The sequence below is a fragment of the Acipenser ruthenus genome, chromosome 54 (genome assembly GCF_902713425.1).
Source record: "Acipenser ruthenus chromosome 54, fAciRut3.2 maternal haplotype, whole genome shotgun sequence".
Taxonomy (NCBI): Eukaryota; Metazoa; Chordata; class Actinopteri; order Acipenseriformes; family Acipenseridae; genus Acipenser; species Acipenser ruthenus.
This window is the reverse complement of record NC_081242.1, coordinates 5,359,667-5,379,345: the sequence shown is the minus strand read 5'-3', so window position 1 is coordinate 5,379,345 and position 19,679 is coordinate 5,359,667. Positions and strand designations below refer to the sequence as shown.

The 19,679-nt window shown below is 40.0% G+C and overlaps 1 protein-coding gene across 1 annotated transcript in view; it reads left to right on the top strand.

Moving 5' to 3' along the window:
* Positions 1 to 19,679, top strand: part of LOC131723249 (tenascin-R-like) — a 31,087-nt gene that overhangs the window by 8,619 nt on the left and 2,789 nt on the right. Inside the window, exons 3-8 of the mRNA XM_059016877.1 lie at positions 465 to 737; positions 1,756 to 2,028; positions 7,182 to 7,451; positions 15,924 to 16,196; positions 17,337 to 17,609; positions 19,105 to 19,374. Coding sequence (XP_058872860.1) covers positions 465 to 737; positions 1,756 to 2,028; positions 7,182 to 7,451; positions 15,924 to 16,196; positions 17,337 to 17,609; positions 19,105 to 19,374 — 1,632 coding nt within the window. The remainder of the gene's footprint in view (positions 1 to 464; positions 738 to 1,755; positions 2,029 to 7,181; positions 7,452 to 15,923; positions 16,197 to 17,336; positions 17,610 to 19,104; positions 19,375 to 19,679) is intronic.

Sequence of the window (19,679 nt, the reverse complement as noted above, 5' to 3'; positions counted from 1 at the left end):
TAGTAACAGAAACAAGTTGTGTTTTATGTGAGTCTGAAGGCGCGCTTCAGTGAGCGATAACTTAGCAACAGAAGTACAGTCCATTTTACAACTCTAAAAAGTAACAGCTTGCATTTTGAATTTATCACGGATCGATTTATTGTTAAATGAGAAGGGTTTATTTACAGATATCAAATTAATTTCAAGATATCTGCAAATGATTTACATTCGTCTTGAAATATTTCAAGATATCTTAAAATGCAATTTGAGATATCTCTAAATGATAATTTGGCTTACCATACACACCCACTCCGTAATTGCTGTACAAGGCTAATGCATTGATTTTACTGGAATGAATTACGTACGGTTTATGGATAATAAATGATGCAATGGATGCAGTGAACAGTGGCCTTTAGAGTGACTAAAATAGCTAGAAAAAGCATTGCAGATAATCTAATCAGAACCACTTCTCCTTTCTCTCTCAGCCCCGTACCCAGTAACAGGTTTAACTGCAGTCTCTATGGAAAACACTGTTTCTCTGAGCTGGAGCAGTCCTTCCCAGCTGTATGACGTCCCACACTTCTTTATCATAACCTACTCCAACTCCAATTCCGACGATGAAGGCTCAATCAATACAACCTCCAATTCCATTGTCTTCTCTAACCTGAGCCCAGGAAGACAGTACGTCTTCAAAGTCTGTACCACGGAAAACAACACGTTCCCCTGGAGCCAGCCTACCTCAACTTCAGTCTACATAAGTACGATTTATTTACTGAAGATCTCTTCTTGTTTTGAAGTGAATGTTATTGTATCAGTATGTAGAATTAGTCAAGAGTGCAAAAGATAATCTAATACAGTGCACTATTTGTGTTGCGACGCCATTCTTCCTCATCAGTATGACTGTGTGCCACAGCCTGTTAAATACAGCTATATTGTATTGTACTGTTTACAATATCATTTTACAAAGCCATGTCTGGAAACAGCAAGGTGTTTGTGTGGCCTGTCCAAACTCAATACATATATACTAGTCTGAAGGAAATTGGGTAGCTGTTCTAGACCGTCACATTCAGGAGCACTAAAACATTTTTTTTTCCTTAGTCCCATCCCCACCTGGAGAGATAAGCATAGACTCTGTGGGCACAGTCTCGGTTTCCCTGAGCTGGGGCAACCCTGCCGATATGAAGGGTGTCCAGTACAGCTTTATCATGAGTTGTTATGGGTCTTTTTGTGGTGACCAACACCCCATCACTACGACCTCCTATTGTAACCTTAAGATGGTCCAAGATAGATCTGTGCTAATCAGGGTCTGTGAAACCAGTCGTTTCATTTTTCAAGGCATTTATATTTATTATTTCATATGGATCCTCTGTAATGGGTAATAAATGTAACACATACATGTGGGCCGCCAGAGGTTAATGGAAGAAAACCTGACAAAAAAATAAAGGATTCAGGGAGACCGAAATCTCATGAGCAATATCAATAATTTTAGTCTTTTAATTATTATAATAATTCTGATAATTATTATCAATAAATGTATTATTGTCAATATTCTGACCTTACAATGTTTTGATAATCTCTCTTCATGTAGACAACCTGTTGTCTAAGAGTTGTCAAGGCCAATTAGATTAGTTCCCTCAGTCTATCCTCATAACTAAAGGTTTTATTTTCAAACAGGGAGAATGTTTGTTTGTATAAAACGGAGCAGAGCAAGGTCTTGAGAAATATGATTCCAATTTACATAATGTGTAAACTGATATATTTTATTTTCTCTTACAGACCCACCCCCACCTGGAAAGATCTTGCTACACACTGTGGAAAATGACTTGGTATCCCTGAGCTGGGGCAATCCTGTCGGTATGGATGAGATACCACACAGCTTTAACGTCTCCTATTCCTGCTCCTTATTGGGACACTACGGCTGGACCACAACACCCTACAATTCCACCACCCTCTCTAACATGAAAATGGATTGCAAGTACGTCTTCAATGTCACCACCATGCAGGACAACGGGGGCAAGAGCACACCTGCTTCAATATCTTTGTACATAAGTAAGGATGAATGCTTTACAGTGAAACACATGCAGATGCTGACCATTAAAAAAATTCAATTGTATTAAAATAAAAATAGTGAGTTATCGGTAACACTTAACATTAAGTTTTTCTAATTACAGTGTATTGACTAGTTAATTAGTAAGTACATGTGTACTTACACATAATTACAATGTTGTTATGCATTTTTGCAGTGTATTTAAGGTGTACATATTTTGCATGATATAACCTTATCCCTAACCATAACTCTAAACCCAACCCTAACCCTTTTGTGATATCTGTGTACTTACATATGTTGTGCAAAAAATCCACATTAAGTACATTGTAACTTTGCATAACATCGTAATTATGTGCAAGTACTCATGTATTTACTAAGTAACTACTATGTAAATACACAGTAATTAGGGACAATTAATGTAAAGTATTAAAATGACACTTTTACATACCTATTTAAGGTTCTTTGCATTGCATAAATTGTGTGTGTCTGTAGTTTAAATCCACAAAACGAGAGGAGGCCATTCAGCCCATATTGCTTGTTTGGTTGTTAGTAGCTTATTGATCCCAGAATCTCATCAAGCAGCTTCTTGAAGGATCCCAGGGTGTCAGCTTCAACAACATTACTGGGGGGTTGGTTCCAGACCCTCACAATTCTCTGTGTAAAAAAGTGCCTCTATTTTCTGTTCTGAATGACCCTTTATCTAATCTCCATTTGTGACCTCTGGTCCTTGTTTCTTTTTTCAGGTCAAAGAAGTCCCCTGGGCCTATACCTTTTAGGATTTTGAATGTTTGAATCAGATCGCCGTGTAGTCTTCTTTGTTCAAGACTGAATAGATTCAATTCTTTTAGCCTGTCTGCATACGACATGCCTTTTAAACCCGGGATAATTCTGGTTGCTCTTCTTTGCAATCTTTCTAGAGCAGCAATATCCTTTTTGTAATGAGGTGACCAGAACTGAACACAGTATTCTAGGTGAGGTCTTACTAATGCATTGTAGAGTTTTAACATTACTTCCCTTGATTTAAATTCAACACTTCTCACAATATATCCGAACATCTTTTTGGCCTTTTTTTATAGCTTCCCCACATTGTCTAGATGAAGACATTTCTCAGTCAACATAAACTCCTAGGTCTTTTTCATAGTTCCCTTCTTCAATTTCAGTATCTCCCATAAGATATTTATAATGCACATTTTTATTGCCTGCATGCAATACTTTACACTTTTCTCTATTAAATTTAATTTGCCATGTGTCTGCCCAATTCTGAATGCTGTCTAGATCATTTTGAATGACCTTTGCTGCTTCAACAGTGTTTGCCACTCCTCCTATTTTTGTGTCGTCTGCAAATTTAATGAGTTTGCTTACTATACCAGAATCTAAATCATTAATGTAGATTAGGAATAGCAGAGGACCTAATACTGATCCCTGTGGTACACCACTGGTTACCTCACTCCATTTCGAGGTTTCTCCTCTAATCAGTACTTTCTGTTTTCTACCTGTTAACCACTCCCTAATCCATGTGCATGCATTTCCTTGAATCCCTACTGCGTTCAGTTTGAGAGTTAATCTTTTATGTGGGACTTTGTCAAAAGCTTTCTGGAAATCTAAATAAACCATGTCGTATGCTTTGCAGTTATCCAATCAATGTATGCACTATGGAAATTCATGGAAATTCATAAGTTGTTTAGTTACCAGTCCCTATATGTGAAGAAAGTGAAGAAAGTTGAATCAGTCTTGTAAGGAAGAATTATATAGCTTTCTCAGCTTGGTTAAAACATTTCCATTTAGAAGTTTGAGATCTGAAGTGTAGTCCTCTCCATACAAGATTGTTAAAGAAAAACAACATGGCTTTTTCTTCAGAACTCCATGTCCCAACAATGCAATGGAAACACTCACCAAGAGGTTAAGGTTAGGGTTATGTTTTAGACCAAGGGGTTTCCTGTTCTTGTTACAGGCTACAGCAGCGCCAACTTGAACTGGTTTAAAAAGCTGCACGACCTGGGCTACGACCGGCAGCTCTTTTGGATCGACCTCCGGGGAATCCGTCTCCCCGAGCTGCCGGTCTTTTACCAGGACCTGCTCAGGACCCGGAGCATGTTTTCTATCGGCCGAGACGCCGTTCCGACCGAGGGCGAAGGACTCCTGCTGGAGCCCCTGCTGCACAACCCCCACCTGGGTGCGCAGGCGTTGGAGTCCCCCTCGGTGCGGTGCGCGCTGATCTCGGCCAAGGTGACCAGAGTCTGGGATCTCCTGGATCGCGAGCGGTCCGGGTGGCTGACGCCCGAGTCGCTCGTCGCCAGGGCGGCTCGGGCGACCGTCAGGACGGCCGGCCGCGCGATCCGGGAGTGCAAAGCAGCGTTGCACCCAGACTCTGTCAGGTATCTCGAGGGAGTTCTCAGGACCGGGGAGCCATCTTCCATCCCCCCCCCTGCCCCCGGCTCTCCGGTCCTGCTGATCGAACCCAAGGCGCGAGCCCCCCCTCGGCCTCCCCTCGAGAACAACCTGAGCAGGATCTCGCAGTTCTCCTCGACGCCCCTCCGATCGGCGTCGAGGAGGACCCTGTACGCGATGACGCTCCACACCCTCCACTTCCTCGCCCTCGTCTCCCGCCGAGACACCGCTTGGCGGGAGACCCTCCGACCACCGGAGGGCGTCGGTCCCCAGTGGGAGGCCCTGTACTCCCCGCTGGTCTCCAGGGGAGCTGGGGACTTGGGGTGGAGGGTCCTGCACGGAGAGCTCGCGTCAGGAGAGATCCTGCGTCACTTTACCGACTCGGACGCCGCATGCCCTTTCTGCGGTCAGTCCGAGTCGGTAAGCCACATTTATTTTTTGTGCGCCAGGCTGCAGCCGTTTTTTCTTTTATTGAGAAACCTTTTGCTGCAGTTCTGGCTGCATTTCTCCCCAACCCTCCTCATTTTCGGGCACCCTGTTCATGGCTCCACCAAGAAGAGGGACCTCCTCGTGAATCTGCTCCTGGCTCTTGCTAGACTCGCCATCTACAAGACCAGGAAGCGTAAGATGATCGGGGAGGGTCTCTTTGACTGTGGGGCCATGTTCAGGGCCCTTGTCCGATCCCGGGTTAAGTTAGAGCACGCCCACGCGGAGTCTGCTGGCGACATGGCCACCTTTGTCGACCAGTGGGCTCTAGGGGGCGTGCTCTGTACCACCTCCCCTTTGGTTTTGCTTATTTAATTTACAGTCCTTTTACCGGTTTTTCTGTTTATTAGTTATCGCCCAGTCTTGTTAGCACCCCTTTATAGAGGTGCTAGTCGGTGTAGTCCGCCCTCTGGGCAATAAATAGGACTGGTTTAAAAAGCACTTTGGTATTAAGTAACTTTAGTATTCTTCAGTTTACTTCTGCTTCGTTTATTTTTAGCATACTTTTAGATTTATTAGCAACAAAGTCTTTTTATTCATCTTTTGAATTAAGATATTTTCTTAAAGAAGTTGTTTTCTTGTTGTACAGCAGCTGTGTTTTACTTTTCGTTCCTTGAAGTTAGACTGTTGAGTTTGAGAATCCAATTGTCCCCACTTAGTTGTTTCTGTGTAGCTTTTCCAAGAGTAGTATTGTCTTTTGATTTGTTTGAGAGAGAATACTTGGAGATTGAGTCCTTGAAGTAGTTTGTGATATTTTTAATTGAGCTCTTTTTTAGATTCTGTGCTGCAAGCATTTTTATAACGTGAGAATAGGTGTAACTCTCAAATTATTGTCATTCAATTGGCCGACTCTGCTAGACATTCCATTGGTAAACTCTCCATCAGGTAATTGTATTGGTTGTTTTGAATGCAAGCAGATGACAAACTTCATTACAAAGTACCATCCCATCTTCATTTGTACATCACAGAAAATGCATTCAGTTAAAATACAATTTTTACTTAAAATTCATTTTTACTTAATAATTACATTTCTATTTTCCTGATGTGATTTCTCACAATGCAGTACCAAAATAAATCCAAGTCACGTAATTATCATTCTAATTAATTTGATTTTAATCCATTTCCAGAATGATAAATTACTTAATTATTAGTGATTTAAGTATGGCTTTTAATACACTATTTTCTAGGTTTCTAAATTTAAGAATTCACAAGAATATCATTTTTATAACAGTAAATATAAGTCACCATTGAATACAATGTTAATTTAATTCCAAACTGAACCATCTCCATCATCCACTGGATGGCAGTATGACACCATTTTGACCAGATCTGACTTGATGTCTGGTGTGAAATGTTTTATTTGAAGCTCGATACTTAATCTGATAAAGATTTGAATTTGTTTAGCAGTCTCACATCTGATTGCTCTTCACAGCAGGAAACTATTGTAAAACCATTTATAATCCACTTAAGACTGGCTGACCAACACAGCAGGGGATTTAGCTTAACAAATGGCTTACATGAGTTTATCCAGATCTCTTGTCAGAGTTGTCTTAGAAATAAAGATTCAATAGGTACATTTTCATTTAAGCAAATATAAACTGTACTTTCTACACCACACTACAAAATCTCACAAGATTTAAGAACATAAGAACATTTACTAACTCATCCCGCCAATCAGTGTTTTTCCAGTTCCTCATAGCTGACTGATCTCAAAACGGCTCTTGGGTCTTAAAGGATCCCAATGATTCAGCATGAACAACATGGCTAGTAACCACATTCCACACCCTCACCACTCTGGGTGAAGAAGTGTCTCCTCCTACACTCTGTCCTAAATATCTACTTATTTTCTAACTGTGCCCTCTGGACCTGGTTTCAGCGCTACACTAAGTATTGGTTATAGTTAACTTTGTCAACTCCTTTAAACATTTTAAAGAATTCAAATAAATCCCCCATTGATTATTTTAATGTCCCAATAAGATCCAAACAGGATTCCACTTGGCCAGATAGAGGCAATGTGTTTTTTTAAGCTGCGCATGCTTATTGTTCACTAGGTGTTAAACAAAATATCGATTAAGAGACCTCTCTCATTGTGGTGCATTAGGAGAGATAGTAAAATGTCAAAAGCGCTTCAAAAGTTCAATAATGTCTGTCAATAATAATAATAAAAAAGTATGAATAAAATTCTGTTTGATGTTTATGAAACTGTTCTGGACTGTAATAGCATGTTTTAAAAAACAAAGAAAAGTTAGCTAATCCAGCATGTCCTCTTAATTTTTTTTAGTACCACCTCCACCTGGAAAGATAATATTAGGCGCTACAGAAAGTAACACGGTTTCCCTGAGCTGGGGCAGTCCTGTGGGTATGGATGATATCCCACACAGCTTTATCATCTCCTACTCCAACTCCTTGGATCACTACAACTGTACCACAGCACCCTCCAATTCCACCAACATCTTTAACATAAAACTGGATTGCACGTACACCGTCAATGTCACCACCGTGCAGGACATTGGAGGCCAGAGCACACCTACTTCAATGTCCTTCTACATAGGTAAGGATGAGTGCTTTTCCACTTTGGCCCTGTCTCTCTTTCTCTACTTATAAATGCATTGTTCTCTATATACACATGTAATTAATGTGATATTTTAACATTGTGAATTACCTGTAATTTGTATACAATTTTATGTAACTGATTGAGATAATGTAGACCAGTTCAGTAGCAAATTGACATGCCTAAGAAAACCATGTCTATAGAAATCCATTTAACCCTTTGCGGTCCATTGTCGGACTGGGTCCGACATTGCAATTATTCCTCTCAGGTCCTTTGTTGGACTGGGTCCGACATCATTATAGCAACGCAAAAAACGGGTTTCTAGTCGTTTTTTCTCCGGAAAAGCTGAGAAAACCATTCAATTGCCGAGTGGGAGCGACAGGAGCCGAAACAAGTCGGGAAAAAAAAAAAGGCGTATCACATGAATAGTCATATATGGCCCTGGTATCAGATAACAGGGCGGTCATAGTAAACAAGCTGCCTGAGTGCGTCAGCGCACAGAGACTATCATGGACATTTGCAGAGCTTTTTTCAGATGTTATAGTAATAAAATAATGACTTTGATCGCAATATTGAGGAGTTTGGTGATAAAACGAGTGATCCGGAGATGATTGATCGGTATGTACGACTATTATTTTTATTATTATTTATTTCTTACATAGATGAAAGCGATAGCGAAAGAAAGGGTGTGGCGGGGCTGGAGAAGCCTAGTGAGTGCTTTGTTGATATGCAGGGCCATTTAAACCTGTTTGACTGTGGAAAAAAAATACATTTTAAACAGCGCGTCTAAAATTAACTGCGTGTGTGAAAATAAATTGGACCTGACGTGCCTGACGCGCACTTAATAAATGGACTGCAAAGGGTTAAAAAATGTTTTAGACAGCTAGTTAAAAATAACATATCACTGAAATCTGTTGCGGAGTGTGTCTGGAGGTGGTTTGAACAGAAAATGTTTATTCTTGCTTTTGAATTTAATGTACTGTGTATATATAGTATTAAACACTTGCAGTTTCATTTTCTTTAAAGCCATTGGGTGCATTGCACAGCCTGTTGTCATCATGTGTCTATTGTAGAAATGCACAGCTCATATTTTCATTTTCTTTCTTTTAAAAAAGCAGAAATCACTAACTATATTAAATTGGAAATTGCTTGCTTTTTAGGTGTCAGGATGTTATTATGTACTTATGTTTGGGGTGTTGAGTGTGACCCCTCCTTTAATTTAACATTGTGTCATTTTGCAGGAAGTGGTTTAAACATTACCAAATTGTGATTCACTTGACAGTCTCAATAATATGGTCATACTATAATAGAGATAACAAATTAAATAAAAGATACATCATGAAAACGTGTCAGCTCATAGAACTGTACTACAATAATGTCTTCTCATTTCCCTTGTAGCGCTGGGATCTGGAAATTCCGGGGGAGGCTCCGTAGATCCTGGTTGGTACACTTTTATAGTTTACATCCCCCACTCTCTCTCTTATCTCTTGGCTAGAAGCTTACTTTCTTGAATAGGAACCAGTATTAACACCATATCTCCTGGCTCAAACACTCAAAGTTGTGCTGCCTTGCTGTAAGAAAGTTTCTGAGCTGCTTGTGCTTTCTCTAAATGTTCTTTAACCCTTAGTGGTCCATTTATTCAGCGCCTCTCAGGGGTGTCAGGTCCAATTTATTTAAACATGCTGTTTATTTTACACGCACTGTATAAAAGTATTTTATTTCACAGAAAAACAGGTTTAAAAGGCACTGCATATCAACAGGACACTCAGTACTGCATCTCCAGCCCCTCCCCACACCTTGTTCACTGTATTTTTCACATACCTCTTCATAGTCATGCATACTGATAAATCATCTCCTGAACACTCTTTTTATCACCAAACTCCTCAGTAATGCGATCCAAGTCATTATTGTATTACTATACCATCTCAAAAAGCTCTGCAAATGTCTGTGATATTCTTTGAGCACCAGATGCAGAAGCAGCTCCCTTGTTTGCTTATGTCCGTGTTATCTCTGTGGTGCCGGGGCTATGTTTATTGCTCAGAGCTGCCCCTTTCATTATTCTTTTTTTCCCTGACTTCTCTCGGTTCCTATCGGTCTCACTCGGCCATTGTTTTGTCTGCTTTTTCCGGGGAAAAAAACGATTAGAGACCTGTGTTTGATGTCTTTTTGATGATGTCGGACAGGGTCCGACATCGGACCGGAAAAGGAAAATTGTAATGTCAGACCTGGTCTGACATAGGACCACAAAGGGTTAACAATGGGGGTCCCTCATATGTGTGACATGGTCTACCAAGTTTCTCAGTTTATTAGGCTCCTCTTTCCAGACCTTTTTAGCGAGATCTAAGATCCCTCTGGGCTCTCTCTCTGAAAGAGTAGTTCAAAGGGGAGAACCCCGTGGTCTGGGGCGTCTCTCTGACGGCAAACATGAGGCATGGTAACAACATGTCCCAGTTCCGTCCATCCCTTTCAATCACCCTTCTGAGCATTGAAGCGCTCAACGCGTCCATCGGTCTGGGGTTGGTACACAGATGTTTTAAGTGATGTTACTTTTAATAAAGTATCAAGGTCTTCCATAATGCGGAAGACAAAAGGAGTTCCCTGAATTGTTATTTATCCGGGACTACCTACTCTGGAGAAGCTGCAAAGCAATGGTTATGGAGGAGGTATTTCACAAGGGAATCGCCTGAGGGTAGCAAGTGGCATAGTTGAGGATCACTAGAATATATGGGTGTCCTAGTGCCAATTTCTCTAAGGGTCCCACTTGGTCCATCTCACAGGGCGCTACTATTTGACAATCTGGGCAAGAAGTACAATATTGCATACATAGATATGCAATATCCTATCCAATAAAAAGGTTTTAAAACACTCCTGTGTCTTATCTACTCCCTGGGAATGATCTAGCCCCAAAAGTATCTTTCTATGGGGCCTCCAGGTGCTGTTCATGCTCCATGCAATCCTTTTTTTTTAAATCACTGTTTAGAGCAAAATGAGGGTAAACATTTCACTTCCGACCGGCTACTGTACCTCCATTAATAACAGTTATAGTGTGATATAGGTTCTTTAATGTCCTTGACCTATTCTGTATCCCTGATACACACCAATGTCTGCAAAAGCCAAATCTCTCCCACTATCAGTCAAATCTACACCTATATTTTCATGAGGTTCTTTGTTACCACAGGCTTCCTCAATTTCCTGCTCCGTGCATTGGGTGGCCCTTCCCTTAGCCCTTTGCGGTCCATTTATTAATCGCGCGTCAGGCACGCCAGGTCTAATTAATTTTCACACGCGCAGTTAATTTTATACGCGCTGTTTAAAAGTATTTTTTTTCACAGTAAAACGGGTTTAAATGGCCCTGCATATCAACAAATCACACACTAGGCATCTCCAGCCCCTCCCCAGCCTTTTGTTTGCTATAGCGTTCAGCTGTGTAAGAAATAAATAATAATAATAATAATAGTCGTACATACCGATCGATCATCTCCAGATCACTCGTTTTATCACCAAACTCCTCAATAATGCGATCCAAGTCATTATTTTATTACTATAACATCTGAAAAAAGCTCTGCAAATGTCCATGATAGTCTCAGTGCGCTGACGCACTTAGCCAGCTTGTTTATTATGGACGCCCATTATCTGATACCTGATACCATGTATGACTATTCATGAAATACGCCTTTTTTTTTTTTTTTTTTTTTTTCCGACTTGTCTCGGCTCCTGTCGCTACCACTCGGCAATTGAATGGTTTTCTCGGCTTTTTCCGGAGAAAAAACGACTAAACACCCGTTTATTGCGTTGCTATAATGATGTCGGACCCAGTCCGACAAAGGACCTGTGAGGAATAATTGCAATGTCGGACCCAGTCCGACAATGGACCGCAAAGGGTTAGTTCAGTATTTGGACCCCTGTCCTAGAAACACTGAGGCACTGGTCCCTATAGCCCACCATACTTTCTTTAGTCCACTGTCCTTTCTCATTTTTAGATTTCCTCTGCTTGGGGTTCAGTCAAAATAACTTGATGTCCTCTAAAAGAAAATATCTTTATGATGCTACTCTGGTCTTGACCTGAGGGTCGGTCTTCTCCTTACAAGTTCTTGCCCTCCATAACTGTTCAGATTTGGGCAATCTTGTCCTAAAATTACCATTTGCGGAAGGGTAAAGACAATTATAGCCATTATTTGTACTGCCTTGTTTGCCACAGTCAATGTTAACTTGGCAGTGGGGTATGTTTTGACATCCCCATGTACACATGCCATTTTTACTTTTACATTTGCCTCTAATTGGTCTGGGCAAACAAATTTTTTGGCTGCCAGGTATCATGCTTCCTGTGTCTAATAAGGCTATTGTCCTGTTCAAAAAATGCAAAACAAGTCAATATAACAGTGAACAGAAACCAGAAAACAATCACCTCCACCCCACTTTTCCACTTTGGCCCTGTCTCTCTTTCTCTACTTATAAATGCATTGTTCTCTATATACACATGTAATTAATGTGATATTTTAACATTGTGAATTATTATTATTATTATTTATTTCTTAGCAGACTCCCTTATCCAGGGCGACTTACAATCGTAATTACCTGTAATTTGTATACAATTTTATGTAACTGATTGAGATAATGTAGACCAGTTCAGTAGCAAATTGACATGCCTAAGAAAACCATGTCTATAGAAATCCATTTAACCCTTTGCGGTCCATTGTCGGACTGGGTCCGACATTGCAATTATTCCTCACAGGTCCTTTGTCGGACTGGGTCCGACATCATTATAGCAACGCAAAAAACGGGTTTCTAGTCGTTTTTTCTCCGGAAAAAGCTGAGAAAACCATTCAATTGCCGAGTGGGAGCGACAGGAGCCGAAACAAGTTGGAAAAAAAAAAAAGGCGTATCACATGAATAGTCATATATGGCCTGGTATCAGATAACGGGGCGGTCATAGTAAACAAGCTGGCTGAGTGCGTCAGCGCACAGAGACTATCATGGACATTTGCAGAGCTTTTTTCAGATGTTATAGTAATAAAATAATGACTTTGATCGCAATATTGAGGAGTTTGGTGATAAAACGAGTGATCCGGAGATGATTGATCGGTATGTACGACTATTATTTTTATTATTATTTATTTCTTACATAGATGAAAGCGATAGTGAAAGAAAGGGTGTGGCGGGGCTGGAGAAGCCTAGTGAGTGCTTTGTTGATATGCAGGGCCATTTAAACCTGTTTGACTGTGGAAAAAAAATACATTTTAAACAGCGCGTCTAAAATTAACTGCGTGTGTGAAAATAAATTGGACCTGACGTGCCTGACGCGCACTTAATAAATGGACTGCAAAGGGTTAAAAAATGTTTTAGACAGCTAGTTAAAAATAACATATCACTGAAATCTGTTGCGGAGTGTGTCTGGAGGTGGTTTGAACAGAAAATGTTTATTCTTGCTTTTGAATTTAATGTACTATGTATATATTGTATTAAACACTTGCAGTTTCATTTTCTTTAAAGCCATTGGGTGCATTGCACAGCCTGTTGTGCTGTTGTAGAAATGCACAGCTCATATTTTCATTTTCTTTCTTTTAAAAAAGCAGAAATCACTAACTATATTAAATTGGAAATTGCTTGCTTTTTAGGTGTCAGGATGTTATTATGTACTTATGTTTGGGGTGTTGAGTGTGACCCCTCCTTTAATTTAACATTGTGTCATTTTGCAGGAAGTGGTTTAAACATTACCAAATTGTGATTCACTTGACAGTCTCAATAATATGGTCATACTATAATAGAGATAACAAATTAAATAAAAGATACATCATGAAAACGTGTCAGCTCATAGAACTGTACTACAATAATGTCTTCTCATTTCCCTTGTAGCGCTGGGATCTGGAAATTCCGGGGGAGGCTCCGTAGATCCTGGTTGGTACACTTTTATAGTTTACATCCCCCACTCTCTCTCTTATCTCTTGGCTAGAAGCTTACTTTCTTGAATAGGAACCAGTATTAACACCATATCTCCTGGCTCAAACACTCAAAGTTGTGCTGCCTTGCTGTAAGAAAGTTTCTGAGCTGCTTGTGCTTTCTCTAAATGTTCTTTAACCCTTAGTGGTCCATTTATTCAGCGCCTCTCAGGGGTGTCAGGTCCAATTTATTTAAACATGCTGTTTATTTTACACGCACTGTATAAAAGTATTTTATTTCACAGAAAAACAGGTTTAAAAGGCACTGCATATCAACAGGACACTCAGTACTGCATCTCCAGCCCCTCCCCACACCTTGTTCACTGTATTTTTCACATACCTCTTCATAGTCATGCATACTGATAAATCATCTCCTGAACACTCTTTTTATCACCAAACTCCTCAGTAATGCGATCCAAGTCATTATTGTATTACTATACCATCTCAAAAAGCTCTGCAAATGTCTGTGATATTCTTTGAGCACCAGATGCAGAAGCAGCTCCCTTGTTTGCTTATGTCCGTGTTATCTCTGTGGTGCCGGGGCTATGTGTATTGCTCAGAGCTGCCCCTTTCATTATTCTTTTTTTCCCTGACTTCTCTCGGTTCCTATCGGTCTCACTCGGCCATTGTTTTGTCTGCTTTTTCCGGGGAAAAAAACGATTAGAGACCTGTGTTTGATGTCTTTTTGATGATGTCGGACAGGGTCCGACATCGGACCGGACAAGGAAAATTGTAATGTCAGACCTGGTCTGACATAGGACCACAAAGGGTTAACAATGGGGGTCCCTCATATGTGTGACATGGTCTACCAAGTTTCTCAGTTTATTAGGCTCCTCTTTCCAGACCTTTTTAGCGAGATCTAAGATCCCTCTGGGCTCTCTCTCTGAAAGAGTAGTTCAAAGGGGAGAACCCCGTGGTCTGGGGCGTCTCTCTGACGGCAAACATGAGGCATGGTAACAACATGTCCCAGTTCCGTCCATCCCTTTCAATCACCCTTCTGAGCATTGAAGCGCTCAACGCGTCCATCGGTCTGGGGTTGGTACACAGATGTTTTAAGTGATGTTACTTTTAATAAAGTATCAAGGTCTTCCATAATGCGGAAGACAAAAGGAGTTCCCTGAATTGTTATTTATCCGGGACTACCTACTCTGGAGAAGCTGCAAAGCAATGGTTATGGAGGAGGTATTTCACAAGGGAATCGCCTGAGGGTAGCAAGTGGCATAGTTGAGGATCACTAGAATATATGGGTGTCCTAGTGCCAATTTCTCTAAGGGTCCCACTTGGTCCATCTCACAGGGCGCTACTATTTGACAATCTGGGCAAGAAGTACAATATTGCATACATAGATGCCTATCTAATAAAAACGTTTTAAAACACTCCTGTGTCTTATCTACTCCCTGGGAATGATCTAGCCCCAAAAGTATCTTTCTATGGGGCCTCCAGGTGCTGTTCATGCTCCATGCAATCCTTTTTTTTTCAAATCACTGTTTAGAGCAAAATGAGGGTAAACATTTCACTTCCGACCAGCTACTGTACCTCCATTGATAACAGTAATAGTGTGATATAGGTTCTTTAATGTCCTTGACCTATTCTGTATCCCTGATACACACCAATGTCTGCAAAAGCCAAATCTCTCCCACTATCAGTCAAATCTACACCTATATTTTCATGAGGTTCTTTGTTACCACAGGCTTCCTCAATTTCCTGCTCCGTGCATTGGGTGGCCCTACCCTTAGCTCAGTATTTGGACCCCTGTCCTAGAAACACTGAGGCAATGGTCCCTATAGCCCACCATACTTTCTTTAGTCCACTGTCCTTTCTCATTTTTAGATTTCCTCTGCTTGGGGTTCAGTCAAAATAACTTGATGTCCTCTAAAAGGAAATATCTTTATGATGCTACTCTGGTCTTGACCTGAGGGTCGGTCTTCTCCTTACAAGTTCTTGCCCTCCATAACTGTTCAGATTTGGGCAATCTTGTCCTAAAATTACCATTTGTGGAAGGGTAAAGACAATTATAACCATTATTTGTACTGCCTTGTTTGCCACAGTCAATGTTAACTTGGCAGTGGGGTATGTTTTGACATCCCCATGTACACATGCCATTTTTACTTTTACATTTGCCTCTAATTGGTCTGGGCAAACAAATTTTTTGGCTGCCAGGGATATCATTCTTCCTGTGTCTAATAAGGCTATTGTCCTGTTCAAAAAATGCAAAACATGTCAATATAACAGTGAACAGAAAAAAAGCACTATTCAAAAGTTTTCAGAAAACAATCACCTCCACCCCATTTTTTAAAATTATTTGGGTCACTGTACAGCCTTGTGTCATGGTGTGCTTTTTTCAGAAATAAATGTACAGCTTTTTTATTTTTGAATATGTAATAAAATGATTTTGCTTCATTTAGAATATTTAACACTTAAGTGACTGATTTGTACTTGTTTAGACACGTTTAAACAAGTAGGTTTTGAGGTGGCCTCATACTGATAAAACTACAAAATACTGCACTAAAATAATGTTTTCTCATTTCTCTAGCAGAACCATCCCCACCTGGAGAGATCAGGATAGACTCTGTAGGAAACGACTCTGTTTCTCTGAGCTGGGGCCGTCCTGTCGGTATGGATGGGTTCCAGTACAGCTTCAACATCACCTACTCCTGCTCCTTCTGGGGTCACAGCGGCTCCACCAGTGCACCCTCCAACTCCACTGTCATCTCTAAACTGAGACCTGGAAGCGAGTATGTCTTCAATATCACTACTGTACAGGACACAGGGAGCCAGAGCACACCTGCTTCAATAACTCTCTACACCAGTAAGGATTTTTGTAAACTAGGAAGAAACGATTTAATCTAATAAACATATAATTGCCCATGTTTGGTGTTAAATTAAATATTACCCTAATTTGCAAAATGTGTTTTAAGATTTATTTTTATAAATAATAGGTAACACTTTACATAAAGTGTCTCTAATTACTATATATTTACATAGTAGTTACTTAGTAAATACATGTGTCCTTACACATTATTACAATGTTATTATGCATCGATACAATGTACTTAATGTATATTTGCTTGCATGATGTAATCCTAACCCAAAACCCTATCCCTAACTCTAAACCTAACCTAACTGTGTACTTACATATAATGTGCAAAAAAATCCACATTAAGTACATTGTAACTATACATAATAACCATAAAGTATTCATGTGTTTACTAAGCAACTACTATGTAAATACACAGTAATTAGAGACACTTAATGTAAAGTGTTACCAGAATGACACGTTTACATACCTGTTTTAGCTTCTTTCCATTGCATTAATTGTGTGTATTTTAAATCCACTTTTGTTAAACTGGTTGGCTACCAAATCTCACAAGATTTAAGAACATAAGAAAAACATAAAAACATTTATGAATGAGAAGGTCATTAGGCCCATCAGTGTTTTTTCAGTTCCTCTTATCTGACTGATCTCAAACATCACTTGGGTCTTAAAGGAGCCCAATGATTCAACATCAACAACATGGCTAGTAACCACATTCCATACCCTCACCACTCTTTGTGTGAAGAAGTGTCTCCTCCTACACTCTGTCCTAAATATCCACTTATTTTCTAACTGTGTTCCTGATAGAGGCAATGTGTTTTTTTAAAGCTGAGTATGCTTATTGTTCACTAGGTTGCACCCTGTTAAAACTTATTGTTAAACAATATATCGATTACGTGACCTCTGTGGTGACCTCTGTGGTGCATTAGGAGAGATAGTAAAATGTTATGAGCACGTCAAAAGTTCATTAATGACTGTGAATAATACAAATATGTCTAAAATACAGTTTGGTGTTCACTAAACTGTTCTGGACTGCAGTAGCATCTTTGAAAACAAACAAACAAACAAACAAAAATTAAACATTATTTCCTGGATGGTATGGAGCCAATACAGCATGTCTTCTTCATTTTGTAGAACCATCTTCACCCGGGGAGATAATGATAGTCTTTGTGGCAAGTGACTCTGTTTCCCTGAGTTGGGGCTATTCTGTGGGAATGGAAGATATTCTACACAGCTTTAACATCACATACTTCAGCTCCTTCTGGGGTCACCACGGCTGGACCACAGCACTGTCCAATTCCATCACCATCTCTAACCTGAGAGCGGGTAGCAAGTACGTCTTCAATATCACCACCGTGCAGGACAACGGGGGCCACAGCACACCTGCTTCAATATCCCTCTTCACAAGTAAGGATGAGTGTTTTTAAAAGGTTTGTTTTCTTCTTAATACTAAGACAGCCTTCTTCAGGTAAGGTTTAATCAAACAAGTTTTATTCAGGAACAAAGCAAATCCAAAGATAATACAGGATACAACAGCAACAGCACTGCAAGTAAACATACAGGTCTCAGCAGATAGAATCTGAGCTGGCGTCAGTGTAGATGTAGTTTTCTGAGACCTACGTCACAGCTACATCCAGAATATATCACATTTCAAGCCTATGTGCAGAAAATCACGATAGTTACACCCACAACCATAAGAAAAGCCTTTCCCCCTATCTCAGCTCTCTCAAAAAGAAACACATTTGAATTACTTTTACTCTGCTTCCCTACTCCACTGTCTCCTCTTCTATCTCCTGACTCCATGCATTTCCTATCTCTCCATTCTATGCTTTACAATCTGAGTGTCATATAATTCAAACACATCCATTCACACCTCTTTTACACACACAACCCAATTTTATGACCTGTGATGCATTCCAGGGCATGTGCTTAATTCATGCTGATTAGAGCTAGCTGTATGCAAACCTTGTCTAAGAATTCAATAAACCTTTATTTAAAAGCTTACAGTCTACATGCACAATATAACCTTATCCCTAACCCTAACCCAAACTGTAAAGCCTAACCCAGTGCTGGGCCCTGGTTCAAGACTGTGAAGTAGAACCCCCCCCCCCCCCCCCCCGAAAAAAATTTTGTTAAAAAAAATAATCAGTTTGATTAATAACTCTATTTATTTAAAATTCGAAAAATATCCACAGCTTCTAATTAGTCACAAACGTAGGCATCAATTGGATTTTTAAATGAATGCTATCAAGTGAAAAAGTTAGTATGAAAACGTTTCTATAAAAAAAACAAAAAACACACACGTCTGCATGTCAAAACATAGCCCACAGTACAAATTATTATTATTTGTTTATTTAGCAGACGCCTTTATCCAAGGCGACTTACAGAGACTAGGGTGTGTGAACTATGCATCAGCTGCAGAGCCACTTACAATTACGTCTCACCCGAAAGACGGAGCACAAGGAGGTTGCTCAGGGTTACACAATGAGTCAGTGGCTGAGGTGGGATTTGAACCGGGAACCTCCAGGTTACAAGCCCTTTTCTTTAACCACTGGACCACACAGCCTCCCAAATGCATGCGTTACAACTCATAAGCAAAAACAACATTCTATAAACACACTACAAACATCCCAAAAGCAAGCTTTTTTAAAATACTGAATTTTTAGCATCCATTAGTTAAGGTGGAATTTCGTGAATTTCGTTTTATGTTAAACAATACATCGATGTCATGAGCACTTCAAAAGTTCATTAATGTCTGTGAATAAAAAAAAGTATGACTAAAAAGTATGACTAAAATACAGTTTGATGTTCACGAACCAGTTCTGGACTGCAGTAGCATCTTTGAAAAAATCATTTTCTGGAAAAAAGTTAGCTAATACAGCACATCTTCTTCATTTTGTAGAACCGTCTTCACCTGGTGAGATAATGATAATCTCTGTGGAAATTGACTCGGTTTCCCTGAGTTGGGGTAATCCTGTCGATATGGATGAGATTCCACACAACTTTAACATCTCCTATTGCTCCTTCTGGGGTCACCACGGCTGGACCACAGCACTGTCCAATTCCATCACCATCTCTAACCTGAGAGCGGGTAGCGAGTACATCTTCAATGTCACCACCGTGCAGGACAACGGGGGCCAGAGCACACCTACTTCAATGTCCCTCTACCTAGGTAAGGATGAGTGCTTTACCACTCTGGTCCTGTCTCTGTTTCTCTACTTATAAATGCATTGTTCTCTATACACATGTAATTACTGTGATGTTATTAACATTGTAAATTACATATCATTTATGTAACTGATGGAGATAATGTAGACTACTTCAGTAGCAAATTTACGTGCCTAAGAAAACCATGTCTATAGAAATCCATCTAAAAATGTTTCAGACAGCTAGTTAAAAATAACACATCACTGAAATCTGTTGCCCAGTGTGTCTGGAGGGGATTTGAAAAGAAAATGAATATGATGATGTTTATTC